The 16,153-nt window shown below is 35.0% G+C and overlaps 1 protein-coding gene and 1 pseudogene across 2 annotated transcripts in view; both read right to left on the bottom strand.

Moving 5' to 3' along the window:
• The window catches only part of LOC150093201 (propionyl-CoA carboxylase beta chain, mitochondrial-like), a 141,896-nt gene that overhangs the window by 59,217 nt on the left and 66,526 nt on the right, over positions 1 to 16,153 (bottom strand). For both annotated transcript variants that reach the window (XM_090414013.1, XM_090414014.1), the window contains one exon: positions 15,457 to 15,523. In XM_090414013.1, the coding sequence (XP_090270139.1) occupies positions 15,457 to 15,523 (67 nt within the window). The remainder of the gene's footprint in view (positions 1 to 15,456; positions 15,524 to 16,153) is intronic.
• Positions 4,877 to 5,042, bottom strand: LOC150093203 (U2 spliceosomal RNA; annotated as a pseudogene).

Genomic DNA, 16,153 nt, shown 5'->3' with positions numbered 1-16,153 from the left:
AAAGATTTCATACAGAAAAATTCACCCATGAGCCTTTGCACAGTGCAAGCGAAGGCTAGAGGTCTGTTTCAGAGTTTAAAATCATGCGGCGGAGACAATTACACAGATTTTCAGGCAAGTAAGTACTGGATGGTTTAAGTGTTTTAAAAAAAGATTTGCTTTGCATAATGTACGTGTCACAGGAGAAGCAGGAAGTGCAAATGAAGATGAAGCCCAAAAATTCGTTGATAGTTTTGACTCTTTAATCAAAGAAGAAGGTTATCTGCTGGAACAAATATTTAACGTAGATGAAACCGGCTTGTAACGGAAACGCATGCCTGATTGTACGTACATACACTGAGAAGCAAAAAGGATGCCAGAATTCAAAGCTTTTAAGGATCGGTTGACTTTGTTGCTTGGTGGAAATGCCGCGGGTTTTAAGCTGAAGCCTTTTCTCATTTATTGTTCAGAAAACCCTCGTGCATTTAAGCACATCAACAAGCACACACACACTGCCCGTTTACTACCGTTCAAACCCTAAAGCTTAGATGACTCAAACACTGTTCAAAGACTGGTTCACGAACTGCTTTATTCCCCAGGCTCGTGAATATTGTACGGAGAGAGGTATCCCTTTCAAGATTTTATTGATTATGGACAATGCCCCTGGCCACCCTCCTCATCTGGACGACCTTCAACATGATGTTAGAGTGGTTTTTATGCCACCTAACACAACCACTCTCATTCAACCCATGGATCAGGGTGCTATTTCAGCATTCAAGGCTTACTACCTCAGAACGATATTTGCACAAGCCATCGAAACGATAGATTCTGATGCTGATTTATCTTTGCAAGACTTTTGGAAGCAGTACAACATTCTGTATCAAGAATATTTCGAACGCATGGGAATGTGTAACAAAGAATTGTATGTTGGGAATTTGGAAAAAGTGTCTAAAATGTTATGCGAATACATTTGAAGGATTTGAAAAAGGAGAGGAACTGGAAGTGATTAGAGAAAAAATAGTTAAACTTGCAAAAAATCTTAAATTGTTGTTGTTGTTGTCATGTCCTTTGAAGAGTTTTAGATGTTTCCATGTGCTCCTTGTACTGCTTTGGCTATGACGATGATTTTGTTTGTATAGAGCTGTTGTTCAGGATTAGGATCTATTTCTTGCAAGGCTGATGTAATTGCTGGACAGGTAAAGATGCGAGAGGGTGTCAGTTCAGTATTGGGGCAGTTGTTGCAGTTTCTATATGTTCTTGTATCATCTGTATTGATTTCATTCCTCTATAATGTCCTGTTCGTAGTCTTGCTATCGTGGTGGAGGTCTTTCTGTCAGCACTGATTTCAGGAATTTGATGTTGTATCACTGATTTCAGTGGAATTAGTTTAGCTTTTGCTAATGCATTGGCATCAGCAAGAGTTATCATGTGAGTTTCTTGGTTGAGTTCTCTGGCCTCTTTTGCTAATTTATCAGCTGCTTCATTGTAATATGCCTACATGAGCAGGAATCCATTGTAAAATGCAACTTTTTCCTAAACACTTTAGTTGATTTAAGAGTTTATGGATGTCTTGTATGAACTTGGTATTGCCATTTTTGATTGCCTCCATAGCTGATCTTGAGTCACTGTAAATTATAATTCCTTCAGATTGTTGAGATGATGATAGTTTTTAAGTAGGCTTCTAGTGCTTTATTTATTGCATAGAGTTCGCTGGTAAAATTGGAAGCGATTCTCCCAGATACAACTTTTATTGAAGGTTTTTCACCTTTCAGGAGTAGAAGGAGAACACCAGCACCTTCATTAATCATATTGGTGTCTGACAATTCATCGGTATAACAAATATCTGTTTGGAGGATGAAAGAAGGTTGATGGTATTTAGGCCTTTTTCTTTGAGCATTTCTTTTGGTTCTTTTTTTGTACAGAGTTTGGTAAGGTTTAGATTATGGAGGTATTTGAAGGTAAAGGACTGGAAAATAGAGGTTCTTTGTTTATGTGGGCATTTAGCTGATCAAGACCTATTTCTTTCCTGATAGTGTCATCATATTGTAAAGTTGATGATCTGTGAAGTCTGCATTTTTGGTTCCAATGTTCATAAGTTTTTAGGGAGATATGATCGCTTTGGTAGCTTCCGATATTATTTATGAATTTTATGGTGGCAAATTTTCGTCTGTCCTCCAGCAGGTCAAGCACACATTCCTGTTGGGCTCTGATGTTGTTAGTGGATGAGACTGCAACAATGATAATCTTGGATACTTTTGCTTGTATTTTGTCTAATTTTTTCTTTACCGATGAGGCCGAAGGTGACCAGATAGGTGCTGTATATTCCATTATTGGCCTTATTAGTGTAGTGTAAGTAGTTTTGAGGATTTTTGGCTTTGCGCCCCAATTTGTTCCACAAAGCCTTTTGAGTATATTTAATTTTTTTAGAGCTCTGTTGGAAGTGTTAGAGATGTGTTGTGCAAAACGTAATTCCTGATCAAGCGTAATACCAAGGTATTTTGGATTTGTGACTTTTTCAATTAGCTTGTTGTTGATCATGACTTTGGGATTGTAGGAATGTCTATTTTTCCTGTCTGTACTAAAGGTGCTTAGTTTTGTTTTGTCTGGGTTGATTTTGAGTTTAATTTCATCTGACCATTTTTCTAATCCTCTCATGGATTTGTTTAGAATCTCCTCTGATTCTTTGATTTTAGCACTAGTGTGCCAGATGGCTATATCATCTGCATAGCAAGTTACTTTTGTGTCTTCTGTAAGGTAGGAATGAATGTTATTGACATAGTAGGAATAGTAAGGGACTGAGTACTGAGCCCTGGAGAACACCAGCCCAGGTTCTTCGCTCTTTTGATATTGCTGCATTGATTCTGACTTTGATCTTTCTTCCTCTAATGAAATCAGCAATCCAGATTAAGGAGTTTCCTCTAATTCCAATATCATGTACTGTTTGTATTAATTTTTTGATTCAAACACGATCAAAAGCAGCAGTCATATCAAGGAATATGGCAGTTGTCTTTTTTGTTGGTTTTTCCTGAAATGAGTCTATTATTGTTTGGCAGAAGTGGAATAATTGATCTGTTGTCGAATGACAGGTTCTATAGGCAGTTTGGTAGTAGTTGATTTTCTTAATTTTTGTCAGCCGGTGCATAAGCTTGGAGTGTATAATTCTTTCAGTAATTTTACAAAGTATGCTAGTTAATGCGATAGGTCTATAACTTTGACATTCTGTAGCATTTCTGTCAGGTTTCAGGATGGGTACAATAACTGATTTTTTCCATTCTTTTGGAAGTATGCCTGTATGCCAAGGTGTTTGACCATATGATCAAAGATAAGATCTTTGGTCATATGGGAGATTTATTAGGTGCAGTTTTCTCAATCGATGAATTTAGTTCACTTAGTGTAAATTCTTCGGAGAAGATGTCATTAGTTTGGTATGTTCTTGCTTGTTTTAGTATTTTACTTGTGAGTTTATTGAGGGTCTTGTCCTCTCTGCTATACTGAAGTTTGGAGTTATTTGAATAGGTTTTTGCCAGTGTTTGCAATTTCTTGATCTGTAATAGCTTGTTTCCCAGCATTTATGATGAAGTTTGTTTTCTGTTGGTTCTCTTTTTTGATATTGTTGTCTAGGATTCTAATAATTCTAATAAATCTTAAATTAGAATGTGAAATAGAAGACGTAGAGGAGTTGCTAGATTGTGAAATAAAAGAACTTTTGGATGAAGAGTTGATTGAATTGGAAGCACAGAGAGTGTCAGAAGAAAAAACAAGAGAGAAAGAAGAGGAAAAAAAAAAGAAGAGCCAGAAAAGAAATTCACTGCAAAGAGTTTAACAGATTCTTTTTCGCAACTGAATAAAACTCTCGCCAGTTTCGAAGCAACGGACCCTAATGTCGAAAGATTCACAAAGGTTGAACGTATCATTCAAGATGCTGTGCATTGTTATCATGAGATATATAAAGAAAAAAAGAAACAAACTGTTCAAACAAAGCTCAGCATGTTCCTCATCAAGAGAACATCTCCTATCTCAACCCAAGAACATGACCTTGACGATTCACAACCCAGCACAAGCAAAGATTAAAAATTGATTTTGTAAATTTCATTTGTATTAATTTTTACATTAATTTTAGATTGTAGTTTTGTGTTTACAGTACAGTATGTACAGTATTATTTTTCACATTATGTACAATATACATAATTATAAATTTAAAAGATTATAAAAATAAATTATAAAGATGATAAAACGATTAGAAAGGTTAAAGAATACTGTTAACAAATATATGGCTGACATACGACAGATCGACTTACGACCTGTCAGCCAGAACAGAAGTTGGTCGTAAGTCGACGACCAAGTGTATATAAATTAAATTATTATTCTTAAAATATATTATATTTACATAAAAGTGGACAAAGAAAATTACTCATGTACAAAACTATGCATACATGTTTTCTCCCAGGACAAAATAACTGATTCCAAAAAAGCATATATACATCTGTAAGAGCAAACAATGATATAATAAACTTGCTCAATATATACAACTACTAAAAAGGTATGATCAAAGCACCACAGGTACAATGCTTTTCTGAAGGAAATTCATCATAGGCTATCTAATGAAACTATTCCTGCAGTCTCTACCCGTTTGCTATACAATAAAAGTCAACTGTACATTCACCTATGGGGACGTCAGCTGTACAAGTGCAAGCGTTTGAGATTCTCCACCCCCAAATTGGTTCAACTCATTGAAATAATTCTGATTATAAATACAGTAAATCCCCATTAATCCAGATCAATGGGGAGGAATACAGATTTGTGAAGTTTTTCAAATTTTCCACCATGACCCACAATAAAAAATACATTTTACATCTTGGTCCAGCATTCATGCAGGCATGCATGCAAAATACTCCGAGGGGACTGAGGCTGTAGATACCAAGAAACTCATGGCAAAGATGGAGCAAGCTCCAAGTACTTTGCCACCTTCCAAAAATGAGTTTAATATCTTGTTGTTAGTATCAGATATTAAACTCATAAGAACAGACACTATGTTCTTATCTTAGCCAAAAGGCTCTTTCAATCAGGAAGAAATGAAAAACATTATATATATATATATACACACACTCAACTTAAACAAAAGTTTCAAAAAACCATACGCATCCTTAATCTGTTTATTTCTGTAATAATAAAATAACAAGAAAAATGTAACAAAGTTAATATCAACATAAGTGACTCTGTAGCACAAATGGAAAAACAACTGAATATTACACCCTTTGACTGGAAGAGACAGAGCTTAATTCTCATCACGATGAGAGGAATCTTTGTATAGGCTTTTTCAATTGAATTTGAGTTAGCCAATCTCATACAGATGTAGCAGGATGCAGGGTTTTTTCTCCCATAAACTCAGATTTTTCATCTGCATACAGGCAAATCATCAAAAGGACACATGCAATTTAGATAAAATACTATTGGTAATGGTGGGTGCTGGTGGTAGTAGTGTCGTAGCATGTAGTAATAGGAGGTTTAAGTAGGGGAGACGATGGATTGTGTGGTGGAGTGGTGTGTCCTCCCACAATGAGTCCAAGGATATTGAACTCATCATGGATGAGCACAAACTCAAAAATATTTCCTAACAGATATCAAGAAATATTTTATTTAATACCATGGATATGCTTGCCATCAAAGAGAGAAGGATTCATTTTTATCCATAGGAATAAACATACTTTTGTCATTGTACCAATTCTTTGGGAAGTATTGCTAAATTTACACATAGAGACATCTGGAATGAAAACGACCCAACTCTTCATGATGATAAATAGTTCTCCTCATGCAGACAATATCATAACAATAATAAGACAATAATAATTTTACAATTAAAATTCAATCAAAAAACATTTAACCTAGCATGTATGTTTAATCAAAAAACATTTAACCTAGCGTGTATGTTTAAAACCTTGCAAAAATGTATGTGCCTGCTCAATGCAGAAGGGACATAACATGCTGTCAAGCGAGTTCCCTTTTGAAGGGAAATGAAGGATGTGACACTGCATGCCATGAATGTGTTAAAGCTATGAAATCTATGAGATGCACTCTGATATTTTCTATTATATTTTAAAAAAATATTGGTCACAATCCATTAAACTGATTTCACAGCCACTAATGGGTCATGACCTGCAGAGATTGAAAAACGCTGGATTAGTGAATAATTGGGTAATTGACTGTTGTTTCAAAGACAAGAAGTTTTGTTTTAATAATAAATTCTTCTTATTCATCTGTTTCATTTAGTACTTCATTATGTGATCCTTCTTCCATAGCAGAAGACAGCAACGTTTAAAGCAATTTCTCCCCAGTCAAATGCTAAAATCCAGGGTCTCCATCCAGCTCAAATTAATTTTGGATATTTTCTTGTGGTCTCACTCTTGTAAGTTGCCTTTATTATTCAAAGCTCTCTCTCTGACAAATCTTTCAAAGTTGTTGTTGTTGCCATTTGTGCTCTGCAAGTTTTTTTTTTTTTTTTTTCCAGCAACTGGCTAAAGTTTCCTTTTTAACATTCTTCAATGCACTGAAAAATAGAAGACTCGATATTATATGACATCAAATACAAACTTTACTTAAATTAAGGGGATATTAAATCCCACATAGTTTTAAAACCGAATAAGAAACTCAAAGATTGGAATCAGAGAGTTTCTTGCCGAATATAGTAAACTATAAAGTATCGGCGACACTAGCGCTAGCCAATGCAAGTGATCCTAGTACGTAGTACAATACCGGGCGACTCGTTGCAAAGGTGGGGGGAGTTCTTTGCCGCAAGTTCTTTGATGACATTTCTAACAATTTAGAATATACCATATGGAATCAATTAGATCAAATGATACAACGCAGTTATGAAAAAACTTTCAAACTTTGTAAGGACAAACAAATTAGGAAATTGAATGAACTTTAGAAGAAAAAATATCGGACACGAAACAACCTCCCAGACAACAAAGTGATTTTTGATTTGTCAAATCATAGTCTCACAAAAAAATTAATCTGACATTCTCAAAAAAGATTTTAACTTTGCGATTACGCTCAAACACATTCCTAAAATGGATTTCATGTGTGGGATTGAAAAAGGCCTATATCCACTACCGCAAAACGTAGCCAGCACTATTAGATTCAAAAGTACGATAATCCTAGCCAAAGTCAAACAACCTATTCTCAACATGTCTCCTTATGATAGGCAATTCTCAACTTGAAGAAAAACAAAGATATTATTATTACAAAAGGTGATAATGGAAATTCTACAGTTATCCTTAACTATAAAGATTATTATGATAAGTTAAACGTATTATATCAGACAACTCCACTTATAAGATCCTAGACAGAGACCCCACAATAAAAAATCATAACGAAACAAACCAACTAATCAGAAATTGTAACATTTGGCCAGAAGAAGCGAAGAGAACACTAAAATCCTCACATCCTATCACTCCAAGACTATATGGGACACCTAAAATACACAAAGAGGATATACCTCTCCATCCCATCGTTGATGGAAGATCATCACCAACCTACCTTTTGGCAAAGCATCTTGCAAACTTATTAAATAATACAATAAGATCAACAGAATCCTATATCAAGAATAGTCAACATTTTGTAAATAAACTCCGAGCCATGAAGATTGCACCAACAGACATGCTAGCCAGTCTAGATTTGTATCCCTTTTCACCAATGTACCAGTAGAAGAGGTAATAAACTTCATCCAAGATCTCTTTCCTCTAGACATCACACAGATGTTTAGAGACTGCCTTCAATCTAATTTCTTCAAGGTTAACAACACCATATACCAACAATTAGAAGGCCTAGCAATGGGAAGCCCACTATCACCATCTTGTGCAGACCTTTCCATGGAAAAACTTGAAAAAGAAATTCTCTCCACAATCTTCCCTAGACCATCTATATGGTGGAGATATGTTGACGATATCTTCATTATATGGCAAGACAGCTTAGAAAACCTAAAATCGTTTGTGGATAAAATCAACACAATACATAACAAGATAAAATTCACTCTGGAAGTGGAAAACAACAGCCAACTGCATTTTTTAGACATCTTGATAAAGAAACAATCAAATAGTGTCAAATTATCTATTTACAGAAAACCCACAGATACTGGAAGTTATCTTCATTATACTTCAAACCATCACAAGACACACAAACTGAGCATTATCCACATGTTGAAATATAGGGCCAGAAAGTTTATATCAGAAGAGTAGGATACACAGACTGAACTCTCACTAATAGCCAACACATTATCACAAAATGGATATCCTCCAAACATCATGAAAAAATATCTATACGGTGACGACCCCAGACAAGAAGAATCACGCTCCTAGCACATTTCTATTGTAGTGATCCCTTATATCAAATAGCCAGAATACTAAGAGCCTACAACATCAGAGTTGGTCTTCAAACCAACCACCAGCATCAGACAAGTTTTAGGATCACCAAAAGATAAGGTGCCATTCTACAAATATCCAGGAGTATATTGCATTCCTTGCTCCTGTGGTCTTGCCTACATTGGACAAACTTCACGGAGTTTAGAAATCAGACAAAAAGAACATGTTAGTGATGTAAACCACAACAGAAGTATCTCTTCCGGCTTAGCACATCATTTCTGTATGTCCAACCACACAATAGAGTGGCAAAACAGCTCCATGCCATATCCGGATGACGACTGCAGACATCATTTATTCAAGGAAGCCACAATAGTGTTAATAATCGATAGAAACCTCAACAGAAATCAGGGTGCAATCCTAAACAGCTCGTGGAAAAACCTGATCCTCTCTCTCTAAATCAATCTGAACTACAGCTAGGCAGTAATCACATCACATGTTTACAACAAACATGCATGTATGATAATGAATAAGAACAATAAGTCCTCTCTGTCATGCGAACACGTAACCCTATCTAGTAGTTGGTTTACAACGTTTTTTGTGTTCCTTTCAATTTGCATTTACTAGTTTTTATGTCTTTCTGTAAACGCCTTGAAAAAGCCAGACAGTTTGCTGGCGAAACTGGAAGGTATAATGTAAGTTTGTTTGTAAATGGACAGTATTAAATAAGTTTGTATTTTAATTATAAAACGTGTTTAGTTTAAACCAAATATGTTTAGTTTAAACATTATATGACATAATATTTTTTAGTATTCTTCTTCATCTTTTTTCATAAATTTCATCAAACATTATTATCACTTCATCAAGAAACTTGCAATTGCAGAGGCTCTTGGAGGCCGAAATTATGCTTTGATCGATTTGCTATAATAAGGCAGTTGTTTTGGGTAGTAAAGTCAGTACTTTATTTTACCATATTTGCAGGACAGATTTGCAATATGCAAGAATCAGATGTGCCTTAATCTGGTCATTTAAAATTTTTAACATCCTTTTTTGATATCTCCTGACTTCAGCAACAGTGTTTGTGGAACCAGTCTTTTACGATGTTGCAAACAAGGCAATATTATGTGCATGAAGTGTTCACAAGATAATTGCATTATAGTTTTCCATCACCATACATCACTCACCCTATTTGATAGTTCTCCATTTATGTTTTAACATAACTTCATAGGTGCTCTGTCCCTCTACCTGTTTCTTGAAAAGAAATGACCACATGCAAAGCAGAAGCAAGGAAGGAAGTAGAAGAAATATTAATAAATGCTATAAGTTGAACTTAAGGCTACACTGAGTAAGGATGGATGTTTATTGCAAACATAAAACATGTGGGTTTTTTTTGTTTTATTGAATGTTTTCTTAGATTAATTAATGCATTTTAGTATATTACTGTAGTTTTTAGTGTAACAAATCCAATGGTATAAGAATCTAGAGAGTAAGGATGTTAGTAGTACATGGGAGATAGTTAAGGGAAGTTTGAAGGAAGCACTATCTGACTGTATGAACCAGAATGATAAATCAGGTAAGTGTTAGATGGATGAACAGCATCATTAAGCAGGAGTTAAAGAACAAGAAAAGTTATGAAGGGTATATAAAGCAAAACGGTGAACAAAAAGTTCATGAGCAGTACAAGGCACAGGCAAGAAGGGTGACCAGCAGGAGAAGGAAAGCAAAAGGTGACTGAGGATGCCAGCTGAGCAGGTGAAAGAAAATCCCAAAGAATTCTTTCACTATGTGGCAAGTAAAAAGAGGAACAACTATGGAAGGATGACTTAAACAAGCATTGACAGCAGAGAAGTAACAGAGGCAAACAAAAAGAGTTACTGGGTGATAATTTTGCCAGTGTGTACAGTACAGGTGGAGATATTGCAATTGCAGATGTCACATTGACCAATGTGAGAATAGAGGTAGATGAATTAGAGGTGATTGGGATAATGCAGAATCTTAATGAAAATACAGCCATGGGATTAGATGAATTATCAGCCCATGTATTATAAGAATATGCAAGGGAATTGTCAACTTCCCTAACCAAGCTGCTTAAGGTCTAGGGAAGTGACAGAGGAGAGTAGAACAAGAGCAAAACAGTTCTGTTCATAAACGAGACTCTGAGAGAGAGAGAGAGAGAGAGAGAAGTAGCAAATTATAGACCAATCAGTATCTCAGGATTGATGATTAAGATATTGGAGAAGTAGTAAAGGGGCAGAATTCAGGAATGGGTGGTCAGAAATTTGGTACTCTATGGGGAGGGGAAGCATGGTTTTATGAAGGATAGGGCCTGCCTTAGTAATCTGCAAACTTTTTATAAATAAAATGACAATTGAGGTAGATAAAAGAAATGCTACACAGTGATGCTGCTGGACTTTGCTATGGATTTTGACAGGATACCCACAGAACTTTATCACCTAAAGTGGAGCAAATGCAATTGGATATGAAGCTGGTGACGTGGATAAGAAAGTGGCTGATGGACAGATATCAAAGAGTAGAGTAGCATATAGGGAAAAGTGAATCCAGGAGAATACGGGTGACTCGCAGTGCAGCACAGGTTTCTGAACTTGGGTTGCTGCTGCTATTTAATTTACACATCGATTATATAGGAAATGATTTAAGAGGAAATATTCAGTTGCTTGCATCTGATACATCTGTCGTAAGCATTCATGTGAAACTGAAAGTCATTCTATCAAGTAGTTTGTTTTATACAGGTGTCTGAAGCAAAAGTGTTGTTTGTATCCCTTGAAATGAATAAATTTGAGTATAGTGCGGTTATAAAATTCTTTGTAAAAGAAGGGTTAATGGCAAAAAACTCATTCGAAGTTCATAAAAGTTTATGGGCACTGTTCTCCTTCATTTTCAACAATTAAGAAATGGACTGCTGAGTTTAAACCAGCCTTGAAGATGATCCACTTGAAGGACGTCCAAAAAGTGTAAAATCATACATCAGACTACCTGAATGTAGGGATAGGACGAAATTATTATTCCAGAAATCATTGATCAAGTGCACGGTATGGTATTGGATGATCGGAGAGTCGAAGTGCATGAAATTGCTGAGACTGTAGGCATTTCAAAAGAATGTGTAGGATATATTTTGCATGAAGAATTGCAAATGAAAAAGCTATGTGCAAGATGGGTACAGCTCACAGCAGATATCAAAAACGCCCTTGCATGAAAATCTCTGAACAGTGCTTGGAGCGTTTTAACAAGAATAAAACTGATTTTGTGAGTCGGTTTATTACTATGGATGAGACTTGGATTCACCATTACACACCAGAATCCAAACAACAGTCAAAACAATGGACTGAAGCCGGCTGTTCAGTGCCAAAGGAGACAAAGTTGGTTCCATCAGCAGGAAAGGTCATGGCATCAGTGTTTAGGGATGCTAAAGGCATTTTGTTTATTAATTATCTTGAAAAGGGTAAAACAATAACCCAGGAATATTATTTCGATCTTTTAACCAGACTAGACAAAAAAATTTGTGAGAAAAGACCCAGTTTGCAGAAGAAAAAATCATCTTTCATCAGGACAATGCACCTGCCCACAAAGGTGTTTTGGCAATAGGAAAATTAAGGGATCTGCACTATGAATTGTTGGAACATCCACCTTATTCCCCAGATTTGGATCCCTCTGACTTCTATCTCTTCCCAAAACAAAAACTCTTCCTCACTGGTCACTGTTTTTCTTCAAATCAAGAGGTGATTACAGCTATAGAGGGGTATTTTGCAGATCTTACTGAGAACCACTACAGGGGTGGGATAATGGCACTGGAATAAACGTATTAGTCTTAAGGGAGATTATGTTGAAAAATAAAAATAATTTTGAAATTATAAATTGGTTTTTTCATTGTTAGGCCAAGAACTTTTCAGACCACCCTTGAAGATCCTGAAAGATGACTTAAATAGGCTGGTAGTATGGGCAAAGAATAACATATATATCAGTTTAATGTAGCAAATAATAAAGTTATGCACTTTGGAAAGAAGAGATCACAAGCTACATACTACACCCATGAAACTGAACTGATGAGACAAGGGATTTTGGGGTTAATATGTGGACAGGGAGTTTAGGGCACATTGTGAAGGTGGCCAAAATCACACATCAGACTACCTGAATGTATGGATAGGACGAAATTATTATTCCCCCTTATATTTAATAAGGCCACATTTCAGCTGCACACAGACCTGACTGCCTGTTTTTGCTAGAGATGGGGGGGGGGAGAGATGAGCAACTAAGATTGTGATAGGTCTGGGAAATGCTCTCTATGAGGAGAGAGGTTTGTGGAATTATAAAGGCTTGATGATAAGCAGAAAAGAGGATTAAGGATATGACAGAAACATACAAAAATTAAGGATATGATAGAAACATATAAGATGTTAAAGGGATTTTATAGGATTGGCAAAGAAGACTTTTTTTCAATACATTGTAGGACATGAGAAAACATGTTCTAACCTCTGGAAATTATGCAAGAGTATGGTTAGCAAGGGTGTGAGGACAAGATTTTTTTTTGGTTGAAATGGGTTGCCAGAGATAGTTGTGAATGCATTAATAAATGAGTTCAAGGAGAAGTATATAGGTATTGTGTGAATAATGATTACTGCAAGCCTCTCTCAATGAATGTCTCCTTGGAGATGCTCAAGGAAATTGTTATTATTATTATTATTAATAGATTTGTAGATATATGATAAATTAAGGTACTACATAAAAATGGCACCCAAAACCCTTCAAAAACAACAGAGTGGAGTCAAAAGCAAAGACTAAAGCTGGCGACGAGAACCTCTGTCCCACTGAAAAAAAAAATGACATCAATACTAATGAAAATAATGAAGGTATAACAAATAATTTGATGTATGAAATTCTAGCTTGAAACTAATTATTAGATAATCGAAGTAGAAAGAGCAAAGAAATGTCTAGAAAAACTCAGACAGAATAAGAAAAATAAGCAGAAAGGTAAGTCAAGTAGATGCAAGAAAAGATGTAATATGGTATAGATTTGCTCATTAAATCTATGCTTCATAATAAAATGACTTCAATCACAAAATTAAGGATGTGATGAATGCAACTGACGAACAAAAAAGAAAAGGGATGATATGGCTCATAGGAATAAATGATTTAAGTAGTGAGAAATACAGTATGAAAGCAGATATGAAAGGATTGCTGCAACTGACAAACAAAAAAGAAAAAGGGATGGTATGGCTCATAGGAATAAATGATTTAAGTAGTGAGAAATACAGTATGAAGGCAGATATGAAAGGGTTGCTGAAGGAAGTGATGGAACACATCACTTCCTTCAGCAATACAATAGAACATTACCTAGCTGATAAGGTAATATTCTAGAAACATTACCTTATCAGACAGGAAAGAGAAAGACACCAAATTGAGGCAAACAGACTGCACATATAAGTATATAAAAAAAAAAAGCCAAGAAGTAACTTGTTATGTCTATACACAAATGCTAGGAGCATCCAGAACAATGGTCTCAAGTTTGTATTGCATTGTTGAATACATTGTGGCCTAACATTATTGGAATTACTGAATGTTGGCACTTAGTCAGATGTAGTAACTGGAACTGAGTGTAAATAGTACAGTATTTTCAGGAAGGACAGAAGAGATAGGATACTTACTAATGATAACAGATGATTTGAGTCCAGTAAGAGTAGAAACTCATGAAAACAAGAACAATGAAATGTTCCATGCAGCAGTGAGCTTGAGGCTAACAGGATGACAAGTACTAATGCAGTAATCCTTCTGTCTGAAGCAGACACAATTGTTTAAATAATGAGTACTCACTTTGCTAAAATCTATCAACCTGGTATATGTAACATGAAGCACAATGCTACCACTACTGGATAGTGAGAGATATAGGTGCACGAGGAGGAGGTATTATGTATACTAACTAAAATAATGGCAGTAAAGTACTTTTTTCTTAATTTCAGGCAAAGTACTTCATTTTTTTACTTATGCAATGTTTTTTATTACTTTTTTTTTATCACTTTGTCCTTTTTTTTTTTTTTTTTTTTTAACTTATACAAGTCAACATCTACACACCTACTTGGGGGGCTGCAATCAGAAATTAAGACATAAACTTGATTCCAGTTAATAGATCTCACCCAGATAGAACAGGTTTCACTAATGCCAATAATCTTAGGCCAAAACACTGATGAAGGTAACAAGCTTACTCCTTTGTTTCTGATGCTCCTGACCTTTCATATTATGCAAACATAACAAGTTACTCTCTCCTGGCTTTTTCATATACTTACATCTATAGTTTACTTGGCCCGGTTAGGCAACTTTTCCATTCACAGACAACTCAAAAAGTGTGATCCCAAAGCATAAATTTATACCCCTTTGCCAGATTCATAATCATACTCAATGGCGTTCATATCACTGTCATGTTTGCATATATAGATGAATTTACAAATTTTCACCATTCCTGCCATGATCTAGTTTCCATGACTCTCTGCATTAGGTCTCGACCCAATTAACAATTTCACCAGCTTACTGATGCCAAATCCATTAATATGCAGGCCATCTCTCTTAAACAAATATTTTCTAACATCAAACTCAGTCCACAGATATAATATTCCAAATCTGTTCATAAGTGGTTGAAGAATTGTAGAGGTTTCTACAGAGAAAGGTGACCTTCCTCTGCATCCATTTATTTTAGTCTAATTAGGCTAAATTTTTCAGATTTTTTTTTAGCAATATAAGAAACAACTATATTCCAATTTTGGTTCAACTCAGTTAATCAGTTTCATTCATATTTTATCAGAGTGTAAATAAACAATAAAAATTTGTATGTTAAATATCATCATGAGTAGCTTTTTCATATGACAGCAGTTAGCATTACTACAAGTTGTCTTCAGTATCCCAGACCAGTTTCAATTTCTTGTGAGATCTAAAAACGCAATATGCACATCCCAAAATTCATGTTCAGCATCACAGGAGGTAAGAACAACTTGTAATGAGTCAATCAGCATAAAACAAGGATGAACATAATACAATTTCTTATCAAGTATAACATACTCTGCTGAATAGATAATTAAAAAATCATACATGATCTCTGTAAATTTTAATAAGAAACTACCTGAGATAGTTGTATGTGTTTTTGCTCCACCCAGCTCCTCTTGAGTCACATCTTCATTTGTTACTGACTAAAAATAAAAAAAATGTAATTTTATAGATTCTTCAAAGCCATGCTTATTTTATAACCATTTATAACCAATAACGTATTTTATAACTGGTTCTAATATGTAAAGGAAACTTGGAATACTTATTTTATATGAACTTTTTTGTGTTATTTTTTTTCAATTTTATGCAAAGAACTTTCATCTTGAAGAGATATTTATACCAACATTTAACTATAAACATGCTTAAACCAAAACATCTAACATACTGCAAGATTTGCATGCTGCCTAGTAAAATTAAATATCAGTAATGGATACATCTAATATCATATAATGATCCTTATAAAAGCCGGTTTTAATATAGTTATAATCAATATTACTGTCTCTTGGTTGCTGCTTGAATAAGATAGTGGTGTACATATTTTAACACAAGAAATGATTGTAAACTTAATAGTACATTAGTATTATAGGTGGACTAAGGGTCAGGACCTCTTCTCTAGGGAATAAAGTATTACTATGATGAATATGTAGACTTTCAATCAGTAAAATCAATTATAAGGAAAATATACTGGTTTTATTTGGCTGTAATATAAAAGATGAAACCAACTAGTTTCACAGCAGCTACTTGTGGCTTCTTCTGGGTTAAGATAAAAAAAT

The sequence above is a fragment of the Typopeltis vanoorti genome, chromosome 24 (genome assembly GCF_054136105.1).
Source record: "Typopeltis vanoorti isolate ZY-2024b chromosome 24, IOZ_Tvanoo_1.0, whole genome shotgun sequence".
Taxonomy (NCBI): domain Eukaryota; kingdom Metazoa; phylum Arthropoda; class Arachnida; order Uropygi; family Thelyphonidae; genus Typopeltis; species Typopeltis vanoorti.
Note: the sequence above shows the minus strand (reverse complement) of the source record. Positions and strands in the feature narration are given on the sequence as shown.